The sequence below is a fragment of the Mobula birostris genome, chromosome 22, assembly GCF_030028105.1.
Source record: "Mobula birostris isolate sMobBir1 chromosome 22, sMobBir1.hap1, whole genome shotgun sequence".
NCBI classification, from domain to species: Eukaryota; Metazoa; Chordata; class Chondrichthyes; order Myliobatiformes; family Myliobatidae; genus Mobula; species Mobula birostris.
In genome coordinates this window covers 64,106,448-64,120,079 of record NC_092391.1, presented here as the reverse complement: position 1 = coordinate 64,120,079, position 13,632 = coordinate 64,106,448, and the positions used below count along the sequence as shown (strand labels likewise).

At 43.3% G+C, this 13,632-nt stretch overlaps 1 protein-coding gene across 1 annotated transcript in view; it reads left to right on the top strand.

Moving 5' to 3' along the window:
* The window catches only part of ydjc (YdjC chitooligosaccharide deacetylase homolog), a 91,113-nt gene extending 81,910 nt beyond the window's left edge, over positions 1–9,203 (top strand). The window contains exon 6 of the mRNA XM_072240903.1: positions 6,475–9,203. Coding sequence (XP_072097004.1) covers positions 6,475–6,823 — 349 coding nt within the window. The 3' untranslated portion in view covers positions 6,824–9,203. The remainder of the gene's footprint in view (positions 1–6,474) is intronic.
* The last annotated feature ends 4,429 nt before the right edge of the window (positions 9,204–13,632 follow it).

The following is a 13,632-nucleotide window of genomic DNA, read 5'->3' as shown; positions in this document are numbered from 1 at the left end:
ATCCCAAAACAGCCGGGATACTCAGCAGGTATCAGAGTCATCAACCTGAAACATGAACTGTTTCTCTCTCTGCAGATGCTGATTGACCTGCTGAGTATCCCCATAATTTTCTCAGCTTTTTAATTTCATCTTCTGCAATTTTGTTTCCTAAATTATGTTGTTTTCATTGTTTTGATCTGCCTTTCATTAAATCACAACTGATCAATACCTCAGTGCCCATTGGTTGTAGTTGACTGTGGATGTTGTGTGCCAGCTGTCTCTATGTGCCAGGGCAGTATGATATGGAGAGCAAGCTGTTGCCCATGCAGTAGGCTACCTCTCTCCATGCAGCTGATGAATCAAAATGAACGGCAGAGACCAATACAGTTCATCACCAGTAGTGTCACTGGAGTTTCCAGTTTATGTTCAACTCATACCTTAGGGACTCCAGCTTCAGATTGTTCCCCAGGGGTTTACTCCCGAAGCTGCCTTCATGAGTGGATGTGGCTGTGAGGCACTAGCAGTATGATCAGAGTTTTCCTTCTAGATGAGCTGTGAATCACAGCTGATAACCCCCATCTGCCTGAACCAAGTGGTTTTAAGGCACCAGTAAGCTGCCTTTGCCCCTTCTGTCAGTAGAAACGGTTCTGCTGGGCTTAGTAGCTAAGTCATATGTGAAGGCCAGGAGCTGGACTTGGTTGTCAGAGGCTATTGGAGCATTTATAGAGAGTGGGAGCTTATCTCCCACTACCTCCTCTGGCTGTAAGGAATTTGGTGCCCATACTTAGCACACTGTCAGTCTGAAATTTCAGTTGATCCAGGTAGCAATGGAGTGGTCCTCTGCAAGAACTTCCTGGCAAGCGAGCACTGAGATTCTCTTTTCAGCAACATGCCACTGGTATTCTTCTTCCTCAAAGCTGAGTTTAGACTTATCAGGAAATGGAAGGGAGGGCTAGTAATTTTGAAGGTAACACAAAGGTTAGTGGTGTTGTGGATAATGCAGAAGGCTGTAGATTATATTGGGACATTGGTAGTACATGGAGGTGGGCTGAGAAGTGGCAGATGGAGTTCAACCCGGCAAAGTGTGGGTTGGCAAGTTTGCGGGTGGGTTGGCAAGTTTGCAGACGACACAAAGGTTGGTGGTGTTGTAGATAGTGTAGAGGATTGTCAAAGATTGCAGAGAGACATTGATAGGATGCAGGAGTGGGCTGAGAAGTGGCAGATGGAGTTCAACCCGGAGAAGTGTGAGGTGGTACACTTTGGAAGGACAAACTCCAAGGCAGAGTACAAAGTAAGTGGCAGGATACTTGGTAGTGTGGAGGAGCAGAGGGATCTCGGGGTACATGTCCACAGATCCCTGAAAGTTGCCTCACAGGTGGATAGGGTGGTTAAGAAAGCTTATGGGTGTTAGCTTTCATAAGTCGAGGGATAGAGTTTAAGAGTCGCGATGTAATGATGCAGCTGTATAAAACTCTGGTTAGGCCACACTTGGAGTACTGTGTCCAGTTCTGGTCACCTCACTATAGGAAGGATGTGGAAGCATTGGAAAGGGTACAGAGGAGATTTACCAGGATGCTGCCTGGTTTAGAAAGTATGCATTATGATCAGAGATTAAGGGAGCTAGGGTTTTACTCTTTGGAGAGAAGGAGGGTGAGAGGAGACATGATAGAGGTGTACAAGATAATAGGAGGAATAGATAGAGTGGATAGCCAGTGCCTCTTCCCCAGGGCACAAGAGGACATGGCTTTAAGGTAAGGGGTGGGAAGTTCAAGGGGGATATTAGAGGAAGTTTTTTTACTTAGAGAGTGGTTGGTGTGTGGAATGCACTGCCTGAGTCAGTGGTGGAGGCAGATACACTAGTGAAGTTTAAGAGACTACTAGACGGGTATATGGAGGAATTTAAGATGGGGGCTTATATGGAAGGCAGGGTTTGAGGGTCGGCACAACATTGTGGGCCGAAAGGCCTGTACTGTGCTGTACTATTCTATGTTCTATGATTCACTTGGGAGGACAAATTTGAAAGCAGAGTACAAGTTTCTTGTGGTGTGGAGGAACAGAGGGATCTTGGGGTTCATGTCCATAAATCCATTCGAAGATACTGCTCAAGTTGAGATGGTGCAATGATGGGCTACATTCATCAGGGGTTTCCGTTCAAGAGCCACAGAGTAATGTTGGAACTTTGGGTAGAGAACAGTAGGAATTCTGATTACCTCAGTATAGGAAGGATATGGAAGTTTTAGAGGGGCTACAGAGGAGATTTAGAGCTTAACATCCAAGGATACACACTGTATTGAAAAGACAGGCAAGTAGGCAAAGGGGGCTTTGTTGGTTAAAAAGTGAAATCAAATCCTTAGAAAGAGGTGACATAGGATCGGAAGAGGTAGAATCCTTGTGTGTAGAGTTAAGAAACTGCAAGGATAAAAATGTCCTGATGGGAGTTATGTACAGGCCTCTGAACAGTAGCCAGGAGATAGAAAAAGGGATGTCAAAAGGGGAATGTTGTGATAATCATGGGGGATTTCAATATGCAGGTAGATTGGGGAAATCGGGTCCCAAGAGGGGAAATTTGTTGAATGCCTACAAAATGGCTTTCTAGAACAACTTTTGGTTGAGCCCACTGGGGGAACGGCAATTCTGGATTGGGTGTTTTGATTGGGAGCATAAGATGAAGGAACCCTTTGGAGGCGGTGATCATATTATGACTGAATTCACCCTGCAGTTGAGGAGGAGAAGCTACTATCGGATGTCTCGGATGAATTGGTATTACAGTGGAGTAAAATTAGTAAAAGAAAAATTAGTGGAAATATAGAGGATTGGGAAGCTTTTAAAAACCAACAGAAGGTAACTACAAATCCATAAAGAGAGAAAAGATGAAATATGAAAGTAAGCTAGCCAATAATATAAAAAAGGATACAAAACATTTTTTCAGATATATAACGAGTAAAAAAGAGGGGTGAGGGGATATCAGACCATTTTTTTCTGTAGTCTGCGAGCTGCCCCTGGCACATGCCCAGACTGTGTTGGTGGATGACACAAATGCTGCATTTCAGTGTGTCTGATGTATGTGCAACAAACAAATCAAAACTTTTAAAATGTAAACCCGAGTGAAAAGCTAGTATTAATCAATCAGTGACTGTGGAACTTGAATATCATTGTAAATGTGGTCATTGTTTGTAGTGAGGGGAATAATTTTACAGTAGCTGGAGGAAAGTATATGGGGGGATGTCAGAGGCAAGATTTTTTGCAAGTGGTAGAGGCAGATACATTAGGGACATTAAAGATGATCAGAATCAGGTTTGATATCATTGGCATATGTTGTGAAATTTGTTAACTTTGTATCAGCAGTACAATGTAATACATAATAAAGGAAACTGAATGTATAGATAGAGAATCCTTGAATGAACTGTTGAGAAACATTTAGGTAGGCACAGAAATGAAAGAAAACTGGTTAACTATGGAGGGTGGGGGGGGGGGGTGTTGTTAAATTGATCTAAAGCGTATGTAAAAAGGCCAGCACAAAATTGTAGGCTTAAGGGCCTGTACTGTGCTGAGGTGTCCTAAGCTCTATACACATTTACTACTTTACATGGTCTGGGTTAAGTTTAACTCCCAACTCTCAGTCAGCTATGCATGGGTTGCGCACCATTCGCAGATACCCACCAGATGTACTGTGGAGAGCTTTCTAACTGGCTGCATCATTGTCTGTTATGGTGGGGAGCCACTGCACAGGATCAAAATAAGCTGTAGAGAGTTGTGAACTCAGTCAGCTCCATCATGGGCACTAACTAGCCTCCACAGTGTCCAGGACATCATCGAGGAGCAATGCCTTCAAAACGATTCGGGAACAACTTCTCCCTTCTGCTATCCGATTGCTGAATGGACATTAAACACTACCTCACTGCTTTTTTATTTCTTTTTTTTTTGCACTAATTGAACTTAAGTTTAATGTATATTTACTGTAATTTGTTTTTTTTCTACTATTATGTATTGCCTTGTACTGCTACTGCAAAGTTAACAAATTTAATGACATATGCCGGTGATATTAAACTGATTCTCATTCTAAAATTTCGCTTCACACAGAAATGGTCTTTTTATTACCTAGTTTTGCAGACAATGGGGCAAAAAAGATGTGAGGGATAAATGTGAAAGAAAGACGAATGTGAATATTAATATCTGGACCTTTTCTGTGCAGACCACATCGAAGGAGTCCAGGACACAGCAGACTAGCAAAACTGATCCTCCATGGCTGATCAGATAGCAGTTCAAGGGTAGGGGCCAAGCCCAACGATGTTTGGATCTGATGCCCAATTCTCTGCTGTTTAATATCCATTTAAAACAGACAGAACTTTGTTCATCCATTAGTATGGGTGTAGCTGTTAAAGTTTCTATATAACACACATCACTCTTCATTTAGTCATTTAATTTCATTTAATTGAGCACATCCACATGAAATGCTGTCATAGGAAAGCAGCATCCATCATCAGAGATTCCCACTACACATCCCATGCTCTTTGCTTGCTGCTGCCATCAGGTAGAAGGTACAAGAGCCTCAGGACTCACACACCAGGTTCAGGAACAGTTACTACCCCTCAGATGTTGAATAGAAGTAGACAACAACACTCATCTACTGAGATGTTCTCACAACCAATGATCTCACTTTAAGGGATCTTTATCTCATGTTCTTGGTATTTATTGCTACTTATTTCTATTTGCATTTGCACGGTTTGTTATCTTCTGCACTCTGGTTGATCTTTCATTAATCCTGTTATAGTTACTATTCTATAGAGTTGCTGAGCACGTCCACAGGCAAATGAAACTCAGGGTTGTACATGGTGACGTGTGTGTACTCTGATAATATAATTTACTTTGAACTTTGAGTTAACCACATCTACACAAATATTTAATCCTACATTTACATCAAGTATTCTACAAAAATAAACCTATCACTGCACTAAATATCTTACACATACTGTGAGTTACTGTTAAACAGACAGCTCCTATTCACAGTGGATAACTGTTCCACTCACAGTTGGGGAACTGAAATCCCAGTTAGAAACCTGATCTAAAAAGCAGCAACAAGTGTTAATAAAGCAAGAACAGGGAGTCCTTTCTCGAGGAATGGAACTGAACTCAGTAAATCAGGCAGCATCTGTGGAAGAAATGAACAGTCAGCATTTTGGAGCAAGACCCTTCCTTTCCTTCCATTGCTCCAATCCTGACTGGCTCAAGCTCATCCTGAGATCTGTTTCTCTCCAGAGGTGAACTGAGAGGAGATCTGGAGATGATTAAAGGATTTGATCTGGAGAAGAAAAAGACGTGGACTATTTTCTAAACTGGGAGAAAATTCAAAAAATCTGGGGTGCAAAGGGACTTGGGAGTCCTTGTGCAGGATTCTCTAAAGGTTAATTTGCAGGCTGAGTCAGTGGTGAGGAAGGCAAATGCAATGTTAGCATTCATTTCAGGAGGACAAGAATATAAAAGCAAGGGTGTAATGTTGAAGCTTTATAAGGCCTGGTGAGGCTTCACTTGGAGTATTGAGAGCAGTTTTGGGCCCTTATCTAAGAGAGGATGCACTGACATTGGAGAGGGGTCAAAGGAAGTTCACACAAATGATTCCAGGATCGAAAGATTTGTCATGTAAGGAGTGTTTAATGGCTGTAGGCCTGTACTCACTATAATTCAGAAGAATGAGGGGTGACCTCATTGAAACCTATCGAATGTTGAAAGGCTTCAAGACAGCGGATGTGGAGAGGATATTTCTTATGACCAGAGGGGCAGCCTCAGAATAGAGGGGTGTCCTTTTAGAACGGAGATAAGGAATTTCGTTAGCCAGAGAGCAGTGAATCAGGAATTCATTGCCACAGGTAGATGTGGGTGTGTTTGTTCAGGGCATGAAGGGATATAGAGAGAAGGCAGGAGAATACGGCTGAGAGGGAAAATGGATCAGCTGTGATGAAATAGCGGAGCAGACTGAAAGGTAAAATGGCCTAATTCTGCTCCTGTATCTTATGATTGAAGGACATGGGGTGACACAGTAGCATGGCATTTAGCATAACTGTTTACACCACCAGTAACCGGGGTTCCTTTCCCGCCAGCCTCTGTGAGGAGTTTCTACATTCTCCCGTGGCAGCACGTGTGTTCCGGTTTCCTCCCACATTCCAAAGATGAATTGGGCAGGTGGGCTCGTTTGGCAGAAGGGTCTTTCATTGTGGTGCATCTCTTTCAGAGTCCAGAAATGACAGGGCATAAATACAAAATTGTCACTAATAAGTTCAGTAGTTAATCATGTTACCAGTCAAATGATTTGGAATACTAATGCTAGGTCTGTAGGATGGATATGACCCATGGAGATGGTAAACTGCTCTTATTTCTGCAAGTTCTGCCCCATTTGAAAACCGACTGTCACACTATGTCAATGGTCTCCTTTGTGCGTGTTAAGAGCTTTGTATTACATTTTATTCTAACGACAACCATTTTTATCCCCCATCTCCCTAGGTGGCCCGATATCTACATTGGCCTAACGACAATGGGGAAGGATATGTCAGTGTCCAATCTCCAGACAGCCATAGAAAACGGCATAGCAACAAGGAAAGTGAAGCAACACCAGTGGTTGGAAGATTTTCCTGCGGATGCCCAAAGACAAGATGATACCATATTGACTATGGAGTTAATGGTTCATCCTGGGTATTCCAGCTATCCCAACGAAGGCGGATGCGGTGAAGGACCAGACGAGTTCTCCCTATCTGCAGATCGGCTTCATGAACTGGAAATCCTCAAGGCGCCTAAGCTACTAAAATATTACGAACAGAGGAATATACAATTGTGTGCTTTTAAAGACTTATAATAGTATTGATTCCTGACTCCCTGAGGTAAATGGAGGGAGATTGTAGAGGTACAAGAAGGTGCAATAATTACCAGAATCAATTCCGATGTGATGCAGTAGGTCATCAGAGGGAAAAACAAAAATGATTCAGTGTCTCTCGGGAAAGGCAACAGAATACAGGATTTTATGGGGAATTTAATTACACTTTCAGTATCCCACGTTTAATTCTTGTCCCAACAATCACCAAAGGAATTGTAAAGAGCTGTACTTCCCTCCCTTCCCCCTCCCAGTTCCATCTATCACCTGTTGCATTGTATTTCTTTCTCCCCTCCCCCTACCTTCTTATTCTGGCTTCTGCCTGTAGCAAGCAGCAATTTGATTCACACGACCATGCAATGTTCTTCAAGCTTTTCACCCATAGAGTCAGAAAATCAAGTCTTAGGCGCAGGAACATTTTGTACTTGATTGATAACTTATATAGGGGATATTAAATTGTGCAATAAACTGTTCAAGTTCAGAGTAAAGAGAAATATTTAATAATTTTATTAAATCCCTCAGTCATCACAAGATCTGGTTCACGAATCACTTTACTCGGATGACTGTTTACACTTGCCTAAGTAGTATCTCTCAGGTTTCTTGTTGCAAAACACTGTAGCACCAGTCCTGAAGTCCTCAGTGTGATTAATGATTGCAAAGCAGCATTCTTAAAGGACTTGAATCACTTGGACAGCACAGGCAGTGGCCATGTGTTCACAGTGCCTGTGCCAGCTCTTCTAGGATAGGAAGCTCTCTGATTAGTCCCATTACATCTGCTCTCACAGCCCTTGCATATATTTATGGAATGCCTTTTGGAAAGTTACTGTTGAACCTGCTCTTGTCACCCTTTGCACGGTAAAGATTTTACTGAGATAAGTGAACAGATGGTCTGTTTTATGGTGATGTTTGGATCAATGTTAGGCAGGGCACTAGAAACATTGATATGGCATCTATTATCGGAAAATACGTGAATCCTAGATCACAACACCATGCTGGGAGGTTTCTGCCAACACATCGTTGGACCACATAGAAGTTTCTCTTAATCATGAAACATTTTAATTGAATTAGAGTGCCTCCGTTAAGTCTCCCCTCAACTTTCTCCACTCTCTATGAAAGTAGATTATATATTGTATATTTATATATTATATATAAAATTAATTATATAATATATAATTATTTAATGTTATTTAATTATATATTACATATAATTAATGTTATTTAGTCACATTGTATATAGTTATAGTTATATATACAGTACTGTGCAAAAGTACATACAAGATAGCTAGGGTGCCTCAGATTTTTGCACTGTACTGTGTTTGGCAACATGGAGCGGACTGCGACTTTGTGAATCTGGCAGGAGCAAAGGGTGTTGGGAATGATGTGTGTGGAGTGCTGCAAGAGGGGTGTAGGACAGTCAGTGGCACAAATGCAGATGCACCCAACCCGCAGACACAAGGCAAGGTCATTTCATTCTGAACAACTGGTTTATTGATCTTTACAGAATATCTCTCTGTTGCTTCCTGCTCCCTCCCTTCTTCCAAAACATGATTCCCCTTTCCCTGCCCCCTTCCCACTTTCAATCCACAATACAGACCCAGATCAGAATCAGGTTTATCATGACTCACATATGTATATATTTCCTTTATGGCAGCAGTACACAGTGCAATACATAAAATTACTACAGTACTGTGCAAAAGTCCTAGGCTCCCTAGCTGTACGTATATGGCTTAGACTTTTGCACAATACTGTACATATACAATCTATTTCTATAGAGAGCGCAGAAAGTAAAAGATATATAAAGATCTAAGACGCACGGAAGGAAGAATTCATCCGTGATCACTGGTGCTAAATGTGCAGATTGAGCACAAGATATCACAAAACATCCTACTGCCAGCCGCAGAGTTTTTGAAGTACATTCAAGGTTGACACTAAAGCAAACATGTTCCTCACAGCGAATGGCACAAACTTCAGTGAGCTGAGTGCCAAGAAAGTCAGTTTTATGAAGAGAGTGAGGATACCTCCCTTGTACACTTCAGCTGAAGCAGAACAAAGCCTCCGCTCCAGTATCTATACTGTCATGGCACACTAGCTGTTCGCCGGCAAGCGTGCACTAAATGAGCTACAACTGACACCCTAAATTCTCAAAACACTTCTGCTGAGTGTGAGGTTATTTCATAACCAAAGGGAGCTGCGAAATACTGTTGAGTCTACAAGGCTGATGATTTGCCTATTTTAATTTGATGTTGAATGTAGAAATATATTTAAGTATTAATTTACATAATATTCAGCTATAAAACAATGGGGGATTTAAATGTGTCATATAAAGTTTGGAAAAATGCAACTGTCTTAATAAAATTCACATGTAAAGTGCAATTACTTTATTTTATTAATGTTGCGTCTAATTCCTTAAGGTGTGTTAACTGAATAATACTGGTGAGGGGCAAGTGGTAATGGGGGTATCCTAATAGGATGGCATGGTAGTGTAGTGGTTAGCACAACGCTTTACAGTACCAGTGACCCGGGTTCAATTCCCATCCCACGGTAGTGTAGTGGTCAGCACAACGCTTTACAGTACCAGTGACCCGGGTTCAATTCCCATCGCACGGTAGTGTAGTGGTCAGCACAACGCTTTACAGTACCAGTGACCCGGGTTCAATTCCCATCGCACGGTAGTGTAGTGGTCAGCACAACGCTTTACAGTACCAGTGACCCGGGTTCAATTCCCATCGCACGGTAGTGTAGTGGTCAGCACAACGTTTTACAGTACCAGTGACCCGGGTTCAATTCCCATCACACGGTAGTGTAGTGGTCAGCACAACGTTTTACAGTACCAGTGACCCGGGTTCAATTCCCATCACACGGTAGTGTAGTGGTCAGCACAACGTTTTACAGTACCAGTGACCCGGGTTCAATTCCCATCACACGGTAGTGTAGTGGTCAGCACAACGTTTTACAGTACCAGTGACCCGGGTTCAATTCCCGTCGCACGGTAGTGTAGTGGTCAGCACAACGCTTTACAGTACCAGTGACCCGGGTTCAATTCCCATCGCACGGTAGTGTAGTGGTCAGCACAACGCTTTACAGTACCAGTGACCCGGGTTCAATTCCCATCGCACGGTAGTGTAGTGGTTAGCACAACGTTTTACAGTACCAGTGACCTGGGTTGAATTCCCACCCATTCGGAGAAGGAAGTCTGAGAATTGGAGCGGGAGTATGGAGGAAGCCATTTTTGAATTTTTCGGTTGCTTTTTCCATCGGTGTTCAGAGAGGCGGGACTGCACAGGTGTGTGACGTCGGGCAGTGAAGCGCGGAAGACTTAAAAGGAACAGAGCCTTATACAGCGGGCAGCGTAGTTTGCGGGCTGTGAAGTGAGCCGGGAGCAGAGTAAAGGCTTTGTCTCAATGGGCTTAGGCGGAAACGGGCGAGGCGAGGAAGGTTTGGTATTCATTTTTTATTATTTGAGGAGAGGGGCAGTATGAGTGTGAGGGCAGCTTGTTGTCGGTGTCGGATATGGGAGGTCCTGGAGTCTCCAAGCCTCCCAGACATCCACATCTGCACCAGGTGCGCCGAGATGCAGCTCCTAACGGACCGCGTTAGGGAACTGGAGCTGCAGCTCAATGACCTTCGTCTAGTCAGGGAGAGTGAGGAGTTGATAGGAGTTACAGGCAGGTGGTCACGCCGGGGCCACGGGAGGCAGACAAGTGGGTCACGGTTAGAAGGGGGAAGGGGAAAAGTCAGGTAATAGAGAGTACCCTGGTGGCTGTGCCCCTTAACAACAGGTACTCCTGTTTGAGTACTGTTGGGGGGGAACAGCTTACCCAGGGGAAGCGACAGTGGCCGTGCCTCCGGCACAGAGTCCGGCCCTGTAGCTCAGAAGGGTAGGGAAAGGAAGAGGAGGGCAGTAGTAATAGGGGACTCGATAGTAAGGAGGTCAGATAGGCGATTCTGTAGACGCAGTCCAGAGACCCAGATGGTAGTTTGCCTCCCTGGTGCCAGGGTCTGGGATATTTCTGATCGCGTCCAAGATATCCTGAAGTGGGAGGGTGAGGAGCCAGAGGTCATGGTACATATAGGTACCAATGACATAGGTAGGAAAAGGGAAGAGATCCTGAAAGGAGAATATAGGGCGTTAGGAAGGGAGTTGAGAAAAAGGACTACAAAGATAATAATCTCGGGATTACTGCCTGTGCTACGCAACAGTGAGAGCAGGAATGCAATGAGGTGAAGGTTAAATGCGTGGCTGAGGGATTGGAGCAGGGGGCAGGGATTCAAGTTTTTGGATCATTGGGACCTCTTTTGGCGCAGGTGTGACCTGTACAAAAAGGACGGGTTACACTTGAATCCTAGGGGGACCAATATCCTGGTGGGGAGATTTGCGAGGGCTACTGAGGTGACTTTAAACTAGAATGGTTGGGGGGTGGGAATCAAATTAAAGAGACTAGGAGAGAGGAGGTTAGTTCACAACAGAGGGATGGGAACAAGTGCAGAGAGACAGAGGGTGTAAAATGAGGGTAGTAGCAAAAAGTAGTAAGGTGAAAAGTAAAAGTGGCAGGCCAGCAAATCCAGGGCAAAAATCAAAAAGGGCCACTTTTCAACATAATTGTATAAGGGCTAAGAGTGTTGTAAAAGCAAGCCTGACGGTTTTGTGTGTCAATGCAAGGAGCATTCGTAACAAGGTGGATGAATTAAAAGTGCAGATTGTTATTAATGAATATGATATAGTTGGGATCACAGAGACATGGTGACCAGGGTGACCAAGGATGGGAGCTCAACATTCAGGGATATTCATATTCAGGAGGGATAGACATGAAAGGAAAGGAGGTGGGGTAGCATTGCTGGTTAGAGAGGAGATTAACGCAATAGAAAGGAAGGACATTAGCCAGGAGGATGTGGAATCGATATGGGTAGAGCTGCATAACACTAAGGGGCAGAAAATGCTGGTGGGAATTGTGTACAGGCCACCTAACAGTAGTAGTGAGGTTGGGGATGGCATTAAACAGGAAATTAGAAATGCATGCAATAAAGGAACAGCAGTTATAATAGGTGATTTCAATCTACATATAGATTGGGTGAACCAAATTGGTAAGGGTACTGAGGAAGAGGATTTCTTGGAATGTATGTGGGATGTTTTTTAAACAAACATGTCGAGGAACCAACTAGAGAGCAGGCTATTCTAGACTGGGTATTGAGCAATGAGGAAGGATTAATTAGCAATCTTGTCGTGAGAGGCCCCTTGGGTAAGAGTGACCATAATATGTGGAATTCTTCATTAAGATGGAGAGTGACATAGTTAATTCAGAAACAAAGGTTCTGAACTTAAAGAAGGGTAACTTCGAAGGTATGAGACGTGAATTAGCTAAGATAGACTGGCAAATGATACTTAAAGGGTTGACGGTGGATATGCAATTGCAAGCATTTAAAGATCGCGTGGATGAACTACAACAATTGTTCATCCCAGTTTCGCAAAAGAATAAATCAGGGAAGGTTGTGCATCCGTGGCTGACAAGGGAAATTAGGGATAGTATCAATTCCAAAGAAGCACACAAATTAGCCAGAAAAAGCAGCTCACCTGAGGACTGGGAGAAATTCAGAGTCCAGTAGAGGAGGACAAAGGGCTTAATTAGGAAAGGGAAAAAAGATTATGAGAGAAAACTGGCAGGGAACATAAAAACTGACTGTAAAAGCTTTTATAGATACGTGAAAAGAAAAAGATCGGTTAAGAGAAATGTAGGTCCCTTACAGACAGAAACAGGTGAATTGATTGTGGGGAACAAGGACATGGCTGACCAATTGAATAACTACTTTGGTTCTGTCTTCACTAAGGAGGACATGAATAATCTTCCAGAAATAGTAGGGAACAGAGGGTCTAGTGAGATGGAGGAACTGAGGGAAATACATTTTAGTAGGGAAGTGGTGTTAGGTAAATTGAAGGGATTAAAGGCAGATAAATCCCCAGGGCCAGATGGTCTGCATCCCAGAGTGCTTAAGGAAGTAGCCCAATGAAATAGTGGATGCATTAGTGATAATTTTTCAAACTCTTTAGATTCTGGACAAGTTCCTGAGGATTGGAGGGTGGCTAATGTAACCCCGCTTTTTAAAACGGGAGGGAGAGAGAAACCGGGGAATTATAGACCGGTTAGCCTACATCAGAGGTGGGGAAAATGCTAGAGTCAGTTATCAAAGATGTGATAACAGCACATTTGGAAAGCAGAGAAATCATCGGACAAAGTCAGCATGGATTTGTGAAAGGAAAATCATGTCTGACGAATCTCATAGAATTTTTTGAGAATGTAACTAGTAGAGTGGATAGGGGAGAACCAGTGGATATGGTATATTTGGATTTTCAAAAGGCTTTTGACAAGGTCCCACACAGGAGATTAGTGTGCAAACTTAAAGCACGCGGTATTGGGGGTAAGGCATTGATGTGGATAGAGAATTGGTTGGCAGACAGGAAGCAAAGAGTGGGAATAAACGGGACCTTTTCAGAATGGCAGGCAGTGACTAGTGGGGTACCGCAAGGCTCAGTGCTGGGACCCCAGTTGTTTATAATATATATTAATGACTTAGATGAGGGAACTAAATGCAGCATCTCCAAGTTTGCGGATGACACGAAGCTGGGCGGCAGTGTTAGCTGTGAAGAGGATGCTAAGAGGATGCAGGGTGACTTGGATAGGTTAAGTGAGTGGGCAAATTCATGGCAGATGCAATTTAATGTGGATAAATGTGAGGTTATCCACTTTGGTGGCTTAAACAGGAAAACAGATTATTATCTAAATGGTGGCCGATTAGGAAAA